The sequence below is a fragment of the Platichthys flesus genome, chromosome 9 (assembly GCF_949316205.1).
Source record: "Platichthys flesus chromosome 9, fPlaFle2.1, whole genome shotgun sequence".
Taxonomy (NCBI): Eukaryota; Metazoa; Chordata; class Actinopteri; order Pleuronectiformes; family Pleuronectidae; genus Platichthys; species Platichthys flesus.
In genome coordinates this window covers 14,127,208-14,141,099 of record NC_084953.1, presented here as the reverse complement: position 1 = coordinate 14,141,099, position 13,892 = coordinate 14,127,208, and the positions used below count along the sequence as shown (strand labels likewise).

The window sequence follows — 13,892 nt, the reverse complement described above, 5'->3', positions numbered from 1 at the left end:
TAAAACCCTTCAGCCCACCCCTCCATCTGCAGAGTAGATTAACAGTGAATTTTCATTCTCGGGAGAACTATTCCTTTAAAGTGTGTGAGTGTGGGTGTTTATTGAGACACTTATCTGACATGTTAATGTCTTATAATCCGTTTGCCAAAGTCTCCCACGTTCCTTTGGTTAAGACACATATATCCATACAAACACAGAGAGATGTGTATGCACACCTGCCCCCCCTTATGACATTCTGTGACAACACCGAAATTCACGAGTTCCCTGTCGTCCTATTATAAAAGCTTCAAGGGAACTTTTTTTGACATTTAACAAAAGCAACCATCAAATTAGCAATATTTTACCAGCACTAAAACATGGGAAACTGAGCCTCCATCACAGCACAGTTTTATATCAGTGGTGTTGAAATAGAAAGGAGGAATGTGAGAGTGAAATCATTAGATCACTTACCTGAGTTGGTGATGGTTAACAGGTCGAGACGCCGCTGTTGCTGGAATAAAAGGAGAGGAGACGGTTAGACAAATGTCACTGGAGTTCATTTAAAAGACCATTTACATAAATTCTCAGATAAAAGTTGAGTGTGATGTTACCACACATGCAGAACGTCATTGTTAAAAGGATTTATTGGAAGTTTTTCCTCACAGGGTTAAGGACAGAGGATGTCGCACCTTGTACAGATTGCCAACACCTATTTGCCAATTTGGGATTTGTGAAGATGAGCTAAAAAAGAACATTTAATTGGTCTGTGGCCCTTATCACAGCTCTAAGTTTAGATGTGAACACGCATCAGACGCACTGAGGACCCATTTGATATCCAGAAGCTCAGATCCCATTCACAAGTGGTCTGGGACGCATGTGGCCAAATTATTTTAGTTGTATGAACACAAACATGTCCTGGGTTCTGACCTGCAACTGTTTCATAAGGAAAAATAATCTCTTTTTTTTACCCCATGTTTCCTGTTCATCGATTTACTTTTGGCCACAATTTCATCATTGACCGACTCGTATTGATTTTTCTATATTTGCTTTACTATTTAAAATGAGTAAAAACCTATTTTATTGTAAAGCTGTGTGCAGCATATTGATTGTCTCAGCCCCCCCGTCTTTGAATCTTCGAACGGTTAAAAGCAACATTTACTCTCTGTGAACTTGTTTATCTGCATATAGACATCTGGAGAGACATGAGGAGACACATTCTAATGCCAGGTGTGAACTGATGTTCCCTGATCACATGTGAATCATCTCTCAAATCTTTTTAGTTTACTCAGAAATGATGACTTCAATAATTGGTTGATGTTAGTTGGCTTCAAATATGTAAACTATATGAAACTTTATGTTATTAATACAGTTTCATACTTCTTTGAAGTATGTTGACCGTGCTGTGCTTCTGTTGAGTGTTGAAGTTGTTCAACACCCAAGTTGCTTCCTCACCATGGTAATGTGTGTGTGTGTGCCCTCATTGGTTTTGATGGAGAGTTTTTGAAAGAGTGTGCAATTTTACACTTGATGTCTCCAGCAGCTGAGAAGAAGTCTAGAGGAGGTGCTAGCTGGGTTCCCCTCTCTTTAACCTGCTGCCTTTCCACGCACACGCACACACTCACACACTCGACTGTCGAGCACTGCGGTAATCAACACCCAGGCCCTCTTCATCTACCAGTCCCTCAGGAAACGAGATCTTCACATCCTAGGAAGGGAGGGCCTGCAAGCATATGTGTATGACACACACACAGTATGGCTAGGTCACAGGCAAAGCTAGACTTCATTAACATCACAGCACTATCCTCACCAGTTGTTGAGGGGATACGCAAAGAGACTCTCAACATACTTGGAGTCTTTCTAGACCCACATACAGCGTGGCCTGGAGTGGAGCTCTCTGATAGGCTACTTATTTCAGTATTAAGCACAAGCTTTTACTCAGAGAGTGACTTATAATATACAAAATGAGTGGAAAGGGGTCCAGTAAGTGCAAAGATGGAATAACGTTTAACACAAGTTCTCAAACACTGTAGTGAGAGTAAAGACTGCGACATTGAGAATTATAGTGTTCTGACAATTATTCTATCATTCGAAAAATAGTTTGAAATGAGGATAAGGAAATATATTTCCAACCTTTTGTTGTATGGACTTTTTTTTTAAATTTTAATTATCTCATTCTGTTTTGACTTCCCATTTTGTGTTTTGAATTTTGTTTTAACTTCCTGCCTTTGTCTGGTTTCCCTCCTTCGTTTCACATGTGTCTTAGTCCTTTGTGTATTTAGTCTCAGTGCCAGTTTTCCTATAAACTTTATTCCCCTGTGAGTTATGACCAAGTGAAGTTATTTGACCTTGCCTTTTTGCCTCTGTGTTTTGGATACCTCTGCCTGATTTGACTGTCTACTTGAATCGGTTTAAATGTGATGTTACGTGTGACTTAATATCCATATCCAGGTCCAAACCCTCAGGTCGCAAGCGATCAACAACGGCAGAACCTGTGAATTTATTCACCATCACATTTTTTAGTGAAGCATCAATAAGGATAAAAAAAAGGACTAAATCGTTTCAGTTTTTTACCGGCAGCTGCGCAGGAGCACACGACTCGGCTCATTTAAATGACTTCATTTAGGGCGCTACACAGTTATTGCTTCTGTGCTAGTCTGGCTATAGATGACATTAGGATGCACCGGCATCAGACAAACCTTGTTTCACATTGTGTTTAATCTATTCCACCATCTGAAATCTGCTATTACAGCAGGGGACACAGCGCTGTTCAGACATCACGACTGAACAACCGAATACCAAACTCAAATTAAGGTCATATAAGAGTGGGGCTTTTGTGGCCCACTGTATTTAAGCTAAACCCTATATGTATTACTGTATTGTATATAGAGAGAATATAAAGTATTATTGTGCAAGTAGTATTGCATTTCCATTCATTTGCTGGAGACAGTTAAAAAACGTAAAATTCTAGGAAGCAGAGGCAGAGTCAGGTTATGATCAAAAATAAGAATTTTAAACCAGGTATTGTTCGACCTTATCTGTTAGCAAAAAAGTTTATGGTTGAAGAGCCAAACGTGAAGTGAAAGCTGATTGCCATGTGCTATATTGTCATATGGGGAGAATGGTGCACACTCTGTGTGTTCAGTTTATTGCGCTGCACTCAGTCGTTGAAAGGCTTCGTGCCAGAAACTTGTTGCGTAACAGATGAAATATGACAAAGTGGGAGAGAAGCTGAAACTGTACCTTCCTTCTTTCTCACCACTGCACAGTTGGCCAATAAGTACTGGTTTCAGAAAGTAAGAGAAACATCCGCCCATTGAAAAGACGTTGAGGGAAGGGGGTCACAAAGCTATTCATAGGAAGAAGCCCTTTAAGATACCCTGCGATTCTGGGAAAAATGCACCTGTAATGTTTTATTTATAAGGGACCTGGTGCATGTTTATCTAATTTAATTTTAGGTGTTCTTAAACATATCCATAGCTTTATGCATTTCCTTCTTTCGAAGAGTGAAACATGTCTGGTTAATATATTTGCCTGTACAATAAACTAGGGATGAATTCAAATCTTAACAGTCAGACACATTGATTTTATAGATTAAATGGTTCTGAGTTAATGAGAACAATATGGGAGAGGTGACAATTCTCAGTGTATTGAGGATGTTGTGAGAAGCTATATGGAGAGTTGAGATTTAAGTTAAGTAGTGAAGAGAGTTAAAGATGATTGTGGTCTGAGGAGGGAAGGTCAATCCCACATGTGGGATTCATTAAAAATAAAAGATAGATTCTTCACTACATGGAAGGATTTGTGAGGTTTCAGTCAAGGTGCTTTGAAATAGGATTATTTGGATATTTGGCCTCGAGCACAGGGTGATTTTTAACACTCTTGTGTCCCCATTTATCAGCAGTGTATGGACGGTAAGTTAGCTGAGAGTATATCCGGTGCATGGTGCGTGTGGTGGAAGCTAGAGTGGGTGGCCATGTAAGCAGTAGAGGTCACTGTGACAACATGAGAAACAGACAAGCCCAGATCATAAACTCCACCACCACCACCACCACCACCACACACTCACACACACACACGCTCCACCTATAACCTCTAACGCTCTCTCTCACACACACACACACACACACACACACACTTTTACCACCACCTTTAGAGACAGCTGACTCTCTGCAGTCAGTCCCATCAGCAGAATCACTAACAAACAAAACTGCTGCTGAACTCTCAAATAATTTGTGTACTCACTTAAAACACCACAATGATATTTCTTCAGCAAAACCTACTATGTCTGACCAGAAATCTCACAAAACACAATCCTAAATACACTTACATTGATCAATTTATAGTCATATGTTATATTGACATTTTGTTTAAATGTCTGCTATTAATCCCTTCTTCTCTACTGAATGCAGCAAAAATAAACACAACAACATGATAATAGTTAATAAAACAAAAAATAAAAAACACTTTCCTGCAATGGTGTATATTATTAGAGAATTTGATTCAATTGGATAATGTAGCACCCTCTACTGGCAGTATAGATTTCTGCAAGTGAAGCTATGTTAAACTGAAATATGATCCATAATTTAAAAAAGTATTTTTCCTTTCACATTATGGTAGGAATGGAATCAACATTCCCAAACCTTCTGAACCTGATGCCATTTTCAGATTTATTCTTCAAATCCTCACATTCCTAAATACACACACACACTGATGGAGACACGCAACCAGCTGCAACCAGCTGATGAAAAGAGCGAGCGCTGTTCAGTCTGCCAGGACTTACACAGATAATTAATCTGTAGTAGAGAATTACAACATACTACCAGTGCTCTCCCTTCCTGCTGCTTTTGTTAGTCCTCAGCATGGATAAGGTGCTTAGTGTTCTTTAGGCGGGAGAGATAGAGAGAGACAGACAGACACACAAAGAGGAAAAAGAGGGAGGATCTGACGCAGGGAGAATTACATTAGCAAGAGCATTCCAGGGCAGAAAATAGGATTGAATTAAACTTTATCAAACAGGGCCAAGAGCGGAGGGATCACACCCTGGTTGAAGCCAGCCCAGCGTGAGAGTGACTGGCCACTGCTCACTCACTGTGCTGATGACAACAACATCTTAAACCAATGGTGGTGAGCATTAGTTAGAAATTGATTGACTAATTTCCATGCATCCATTATCTTTGCATCTTATCTAAGGATCTTGCGGGGGGAGGGCTGGAGCCAATACCAGCTGACCTTGGACAAGAGGCGAGGTACCCTCTTGACTATTAGACAGCCGAGCATAGGGCAAGAACAGGAAACACACAGCCTTTCATGCTCACACTCAAACATATGGACTGTTTAGAATATCTGATTAACCCTTCGGACTGTTGGAGGAAGCTGGATAGAAAAACCCACAGACATTGGTAAAACATGCTAAAACATGCTAACCCCACTGCACCACCTGTGCATCCACACTGCAGGGTTTCTGGGTTTCACTGAACTGGACAACACAGTGATTTTCTGTATGTTTTAGTTTCTGAATGTTTGAAAAGCTATGATAAATTTACTGAGAGTAATTGGACTGACCTGATGCAGAACTCTGACAGGGTTAAATCATTATTTGCAAAAACGAACTGTCCGGCTCAAGTCCACAGATATTTGCCACAGGTGAAATTGGACCGGACCTGCCAGTTTTAGTGTTATTAGGTCAGAAAACGAGGAAGCAATAGGGATCCAGAGGTGACAGCTGCTCCAGCTGTTGCGGTAGTCTAGCCAGCCACCGTGGACTCTGGGGTTCTGTGGCTCGAAGCACAGTTAACAATAGTGAGACTGGAGTTATCTTAGACAACAGTTTTATATGAGAACATGATTAAGTTTAAGTTTTCAGAGGCATATAACTTAAAGAGAAACCTGCATCTATTCTGGGCTTCAAACCAATGTAAAATTGATATTCTGACTAAAAGACAAACTGCTCAGTTTCCCTGTGGAGCTTTTTATCAGATTCTCCTGTTATTAGTTTCTATTAGTATATCTTGACTACTACTATCTTTTTAAATTTAATAAGTAGTCATCATTCTCACACCCGGCACCCCCCTTAAACAAATCTATAATTTTCTAATCAGTATAAATAACGTCATTAATAGAACCAATCAGTAGAGCCAATAGCAGACTGTGCCACCGTCTTAATCTGTGTGGGAAGAGTGAGAGGGTGGAGGGGTCAGTGGAAAAACCATTAATGCACTAAACCCCTACTTTATGACTAAATTAAATATTCATGCAAAATCTACCCGAAACCCATTTGCCAACATTTCCTCCAGAATTTACTTTTCATATTTGCTGATTGTTATCACACAGAAAAGAGAGAGTGAGTAAGTATATACAGAGAGAGGAGGCAGAGGAAAGGAGGAGGGGGGTTTAACTAAAATCCCAACCATCATTTTGCAGCTCATTTCAAATTAATTTAAAGTCAATATGGCTAAATTACACTGCCGCAGCCACCACCCAATGCACAGTTTTCAGTGATGTAGCTGTGGGAAGGAATTATTATTAAAGTGAACCATTAGCAGGAAAAGGGGGTTTATTCCATAAAATGCACTATTACTTTTATTATTCCGATTTTTATTGTTATTTCATTGACTGTTATAACCCTTAATCTAATGTTGTACATGGAATCCAGCAGTGAAACAATTGCTCAAAGTTTAAAACAGTGACATCCTCTTTCAGTTGTGATGATGAACAGTAGCATCGTTGCACAACCAGCAGCATTAGTATATCCGGGCGCTGTGCATGGCTGCCCAGTGATCTGTGTGTCCTGTGATGTTAACCAGATGGGACAAAAGCAGAAGACAAATTTCCCTATCTATCTCTTATCTCTGTCTCTTGAAATCTGCTCAATAATCTCTATAATTTGAGCTCTGATTTTGGTCTCCACCAACTCCTCCAACTTTCGGCCTGCTGTTTGGTGACTGAAGTGGAAGTTTACAATGAGCTTGTGGAGTTTTGTTGCTGAAAACTGTTCATACGAAAACAGTGAGAGTGACCCAAAGTATTAAAGGGTTAAAACCTGAAAACAAATAAAAGAAAACAAGCTGAAAGACGCTAAAACGCCCCACAGAGCTGTAGGAGGCTGTCCTGTAAGAAAAAATATATCATATCACATAATGACCAATAGTCACATTTTCTTGTTGGCAACCTCTAGCAGCCGTGGTAATTATGACGGGAGCAAAGGCAGAAGTACGGTGATGTACAGAGCAATAAAGTCCCTGTTACGTGGAGGCTGGGGTGATGTATGGGTTGACAGAACACAGGACTTTCACACCCAAGACCACTATTCATTTCCTGTGTGATACCGATGGCCAACCTTGTTTCTAACAGTCATGATGGTTCAACAATCATTTATTACTTTAACTACAATGAAAGTTCCATAACCTTAAAGAAATACTTATTTTTAACCACAATCAGCTCCTGAACCTTACTCTGTAGTTTCATAGTTAAACCCAAGTACACTGTGACTATTTCACAACCTTAACATGTTTTATTTATCACGACTGCCGCTGGTACGTTGCCATGAATAATGTCTGAGGGTAGGAACAAGTCACCTATATGGTTGTTAAGGTTGGGAGACTTGTTGAGCAGGTGATAATTATCTATGGTTTCATCACTATACAAATCCCCTTTATCATGGAATAATTTGATCACTTGCTTTACATAATAACTGTAGGATGGTAGTCAGTAGAGCACATAGATCTGCTGAGGCCAAACAGTACTCTTAAATGTTATCAAGCTGCATCAAATTACAAACACTCAGAAATATCAGTGCCCTCAATATAGCAAACAAATGTACCCATTGAGATCCATGAAATATTCCCTGAAATCAAGAAAAGTGTCTAAAAACACTGTATGTTGAGAAAAGGGATAAAAAAGTCTTGCTGATCCTGATCTGCAGGTAAATTAAATGGGATCTGACTCATACCACATCCTTCCACCAGGTTTATTGACAATCCATTAGACATCCTCTGCGTAATCCTGCTTGCAGACAAACAAATAAACAAACACACAAACTAACCAACAAACAGACAGGGCTTAAATTATTGCCCTGTGCTCCAATGCCGGTTTTATACCCTTACTGTCTCGATGAGGTCAAAAGCAGGAAGCAGGCATCTGCACCCATTGCTGTCCTGTGTGAGCCATGAACAAACACTCACACGTACAAACATAGGGGCAAGGGTTGATGCTTGATGGGGTTGTTAGTGAGAGAACATTTGTCCACAGCCTGACTCATCTTCCATCTTCCTCTGATCCCCTCATCTGATCCTTGTCTACCTCATCTGAGTCACTACTTTTAGTTCAACACGCGCACACACACACGAACAATGCCTGCACTGATCTCTAGCACTCTAGAGGTAAAAGGGGAAACCGCTTTTCTCCTTACCCATCTGTGTGTCTGACTGCATCTTAGTCATCATCCCCTGGTAACAAAGAGGGGAGGTGAGGTAAGCATGAGCGAATGGGATGAGCTTTTCAGGACACGTTTGGGCGTGGCTCTGTGGATCACTGAATTTGGGTACATCACACTGTAAGAGGATTACAGGTGCTCACAATGTAAGGCTAAAAGTGTGAAATTTGATATTTCCCAGACTTTCATGTGAATACAAAAATGTTTAAAACAATATGTGTATTATTAGATCATTTCCGTAGGCAAACGGCCACTTGCCAGCAGAAATGTGACCGTGTCTCTGCTTGCATGACAGAATCAGGTAGTGTGTTGTGGCGTTGAGAGGAGGAGAGAGAGGATGGAGCAGACGGGATGGAGAGCAGGGATTTGTTGCGTGACCAGGAGCCCTTGGTTAAAAATACAACAAACCAAATGAAAGATTTATTCCTTCTGAGAGCAGGGAGCAGCTTCCTCTTGAGCGATGGAGGAGGACAGCCGCGGCCACCTGCACAGGGCACACAGTCCTCCCTGCTGCTGCCTTTATTACACACTCTGTGACACCATGGACTGAAGTAATCGGATAATGTGATAAAGAGCAGGCATGGGCAGGTTATACACGCAGCTGATGCTCACACATGAACCTGCAACGATGCTGTCAGGCTGTTTGCATGTGGTCATACAGACACACGCACCCGGTCTCTTCACTCCACACCACCAGGTTTCTCATACCAGTTTAAATACATGAGTCAATTCCATCTCGCTTTCATTGAATATTCATTGAGGCCAATTAAAAGAGCAGGTAAGCTGGTTGTGGAGCCCCTGCTTCCAGCCTGTAAGACCACCATGCTCCACTAGACTCCTTTTAAATACTCAGACTCTTACTTTGAAAGCATTACCTTGGTGTAACCTAACAATATTGTCAACGAGATGATAACAGACCGTCTCCTTGGAACCATCCACTAGGACTGGAGTGACCTTGGGTTTAGCTTTACAGTCGTCAATATTCAACTAGTGTATGACCCCCTGTGACAGCCACCTAGAGGACAACTCTCTATCTCCATTAAGACAAGCTGTGAGCAATCTCTGATTTGTTTTGGCTGAACAAAAAGGAATAAATGGAAAAGCTGACATGTCTTCTTGTGCAGAGCTAATAATTGACTGGTAAGCTCTCTGTGACACATGGAGAGGGCAATGATGGCTTCACACACCAAAAAACTGTGTTAAGGTTCATAGAGTGCATGTTGAAAAGTTCTTTCAACAAGACCTTAGGCACTTCAGGGGTCAGGATTTTCTTAGGCTGACTAAGTCCTGACCATCCATTTCTTTAGCCCGATGGTCAGCTGACAGCACCTCTGTCTTACTGTCAGACAGTGATTTCTCTGATGGTGAGTACATGATTATTGACTCATGCCTTGGTCTATTCTTATACCAAGTATCCTAATGAACTACCTCACATACTGTTTCCGGACCCACATATTCCTGCAAAGAGTTCTTTAACTGCTCTTTGGTACGTAGGAAAATACAGGACATTTAGTAAAGCTTCTTATATGCTTGTATACAAAATACATTGTACCACTGCTCAGCTGAGAATCAGTATCTCTACAGTATTAAAGAGAAAGTCCAATATCCTTGGCAATTTTTATTTTGATTCGGAAATTAGAGGTTAAGAACAACACTATATTACACACTTAAGATGTAATAGGACCCAAAGGCGGTGTGGCCAAGGGGGTAGAGCGGGCGTTCTCCAACATGAAGGTTGCCGGTTCAAACCCCACTCTTCCCCATCTGCATGCCGAAGTGTCCTTGGCAAGATACTGAACCCCTAAGTGGCCCCTCATAAATGTTGAGTGTACTAAAAATATAAGTCGCTTTGGACGTCAGCTAAATGACATGTAATGTAATGTTATGTAATAGCCATGACAAGTGAACATCAAACCTGAGTCTGCATTCAAACTGTAGTAAGCCCACTCCATCAGTCCACATCATTCCTAAGGACACAGTGTCCCGCGCAGCAAAACCTTAGCTCATGGTTGAGTTGTTGCTCTGACCTGCACCCAGTTGATATCATGTCCGGTAAGAAGTTTAATCATGTGGCACAAGGGCTAATCCAATAGAGCTGTCCATGGTGCTGAAGCAGCATATGGATTTTATAGGCTGTGCCCTTTGCTCTCAGTCAGTTTCATCTTGGATCTATAATATTCTCTAAACTAGAGAATAAATACCTGATACTCTGTAACAAAACATTTCAGAGAGGTGACTACAGATATAGTTTTTACTGTTGATGTTTGGTGTAACCGGAGTGGAGCAGGTAAAATGTTTTAGAATCAAACATGTCACAGATAAGTTATGGTTATGGTGTTATTGGCTTGTAGGCATATCTCTGTGGGCTGAGTGGTGCGGATTCACTTTTATACCAGTCGTTGTTGGTATGTGTAATAAAAAACAATAACTGCAGATTATTGGTGGTACTGTAGATACCCTTCAGCCCAGCGGATCTAATTGTGTGGCCGGTCTGTCTCAGGTCAACCTGCCAGTCATGAATGTTGAGGAAAGCAGTGACAGAAACAATGATAACCGAGAATCACTCATTGGGAGGGTTTTGTATTTTTTGTGTGTTTGTGGCATGTGTCAACGTGCGTGCACAAATGGGTAACGTAAGAGCCCCTGCTGAGCCATGAGTATTCTCTGTGACCTGACAAAGAATCAATGACAGCGTTTTGACACTGGGGACCAATCAATGAGTTGAAGACAGCGATGGCTCACTTGATGCCTCAACTCACAATTCCACTCATGCACATACACCCAGAAGGACTCTGTCCTAACATCATTCCCCCAGTGGCCAGTGCTTGACCCCTGGCTGATGGAGTGCAGGTGTAGTGACCTGGTATTTACCAGAGGGCGCTGCATGAGGGCCTGTCCAGTGGCAGAGACACAGTCAGGACAACCTGCAGAGACCTGTTCCAACATTACCCGCTCTGATTAATATCAAGAATATTACTTATTCAACCTCAACATATATGTTTTCTGTTAAAGCTTCTTCTTTAAGGCCACGGAAAGGTTCTCTTTTCCTACAGAGCCTACCATGAAATTAAACATACAATATGTAACTCTGCCCGCTGGGGTTGCTCTCAGGGATGAGATGACATATCCAAGTTGCATTTACATTATGAAACTAATGACAATTGTTTATTAGGATCCATTACAAGAGACCAATACAAACAGTGGAAGGAAAGAACGTCCGACTGGCTAAATGGACAGAATAGTGTTTTTCTTTCACATATGCTTTTTGCCATGAATGTTATAGCAGAGACAGGCAAAGCCTTGAGTAAAGCGCTTATGATGCAATTTAAAGGTCACCAAAAATAAACATCCCTTATAACAGGGGTTTTCTCTGGGTTTTAACATTGCTTTACACATTTTGGATATGTAAGTATACAACATTCAACAAAACATATAATATATGTTTAGTCCTTTATATATATTTTAATGAAGACTTGTAACATATTAAGTTATAATTGTGTCTGTTTGATCATGTTATTGCACTGTTAGTGTAACTGAAATCTGTATTAAAATAGGTCTTGGATCAGAATAAAAAACTAGAAGTCACTGTGTTTTTAAGAAAGCAGCCTTTCCATTATATTACAGAGTCTGGTCTCCTCTGCTGTGCGGTAACTTTTTTTATCTTTAGGAGACACTTCAGTGCCGGTAGTAAAGTGAAAAATCCACCTTGGTTTTATAGTCTTATATTTCCATCATTTTCTGTTAGGGCTCTTAAATTAACTGGGAGAGATGGAAAATGGAAGTGATATTCTTCCATATGGGACTTTCTGAGGTGTCAACATACTTCTGCAAGGTTTTTGTGCCTGAAATAGAAACCTTTGCTCGTGCACAGCAGTGAACCTGCACACTGACTTGCCAATCTCCCTGTCTTCAGACCAAACCTTACTGGAGTATCGGTTGACAAGACGTAAGGTTGAAAAGTTCAACCATCTCTCTCCGGGCCTAATTGGAGCTGAAGGTCAGGAGACGTGTATGTTCCTATTGGTTTATTGCCTTTATGGATCTTACAAGACTGTTAAATGTCTATGTGTGCGAGCTGTGAAACAATCCTCTTCTGTTGTGTCTTGCTGTCTTTTTCCATTTTCAAAACCTGCTATTTTCTGGTCCTGATATCCTCCACAACAAATTCAAATGTCTGTTATCTTCAAGTAACCAGACAGTGAGAGACATTTAGAAAAGAAATTAAACAAAATGCTGTGTGACTAAAGCGTTTTCGCCGGCACAACTTTTCCATTTAGCCGAGTTCAATCAGGTATTGGGATGGAGTGCTGAATAGTTGTTTAAAGCTGTAGCAGGCTGGACCGCTGTTCACTGGTAATTAAGCAGGACAATAATTAGCTGTTAGTGGAGGAGAGGGAGGGAGGGGAGAGAGAGTTTGACAAACACAAATACAAACAAACAAAAACAGAACAAACACACACACATTATACAATTAAACTGCAAGATGCTATGTGTGTGTGTGTGTGTGTGTGTGTGTGTGTGTGTGTGTGTGTGTATGTTCGTGTCCAATGTCAAAACAGCCAACAACCTCTCCAGTTGTAGATGTATGGACCAGATGGATGCACTCTTTAACTTCTACTCACAGCCCAGAATGAGAAAGAGAGAGTAACTAAGAAGAAGCAGGGAGGATGATGAGCTGGGAGACAAGGAAGGATGAGAAGTAAAGAAATGAGAAGAAGGAGGACGTCCCAATGAGACTAGAAGAAGACAAACTCAAAGAGGGCGCTAGAGCTTACGAGCAGTGTTCAGTGTGTTGTTGGAGCGTAAGGTTTTCTGTGCAGTGTGTCCTCCTCTCACTCTTCCTCAAAAGGGTCAGCTTGCTCCCAATGCTGAGAGACTTGGAACCTAAAAATCGATTTAACATCATCACTTCAAAAAAATCTGCACTGACCATACAGGGGCCTTGTTCATGGCCGGTTCTAGCTTTGTGAGTATGTGTGTTTATGTGAATGGGGCTGGTCAAGAGGTGGAGTAGGGCTCTTGTTGAGCATGTCTCCTGTACTAATGTACAACTTGTCTGAAGGAGACAGCGATGGCAGCCACAATGAGATCTCACATGAGGCACTGCCTCCCTGCTGATTGCTGGAAACCTCGAGGCATGTGTGTTTCATTTCATTTAGTTTGATTCAAACAAGAAAAAAATCATGGCTGACAGAATCAAGAGGGAAAACATGAAGGGAGAAGATACACAAAGCATAAAAGCAAGCTACAGAGAAAGGTACATCATTTATTCATAAAATGACTTGCTAGATAGCATAAGGTCCAATCACTAAAGTAATTTATTACTTTAGTGATTGGACCTTATGGAATCATGTAATGTAGCCACGAATAACTTTGTGTGATGAAACATCTCGAAACATCACGACAGCAAATAAATACTTGAACGGGTTTGCAGATTTTCTCCTTTTTTCAAACCGTTAAAATTAGTTATATTTTACTGTCT

At 40.9% G+C, this 13,892-nt stretch overlaps 1 protein-coding gene across 1 annotated transcript in view; it reads right to left on the bottom strand.

Annotated features, from left to right (window-relative positions):
• Nucleotides 1-13,892, bottom strand: part of agbl4 (AGBL carboxypeptidase 4) — a 279,201-nt gene that overhangs the window by 87,916 nt on the left and 177,393 nt on the right. The window contains exon 6 of the mRNA XM_062394806.1: nt 451-490. Within this exon, the coding sequence (XP_062250790.1) occupies nt 451-490 (40 nt within the window). The remainder of the gene's footprint in view (nt 1-450; nt 491-13,892) is intronic.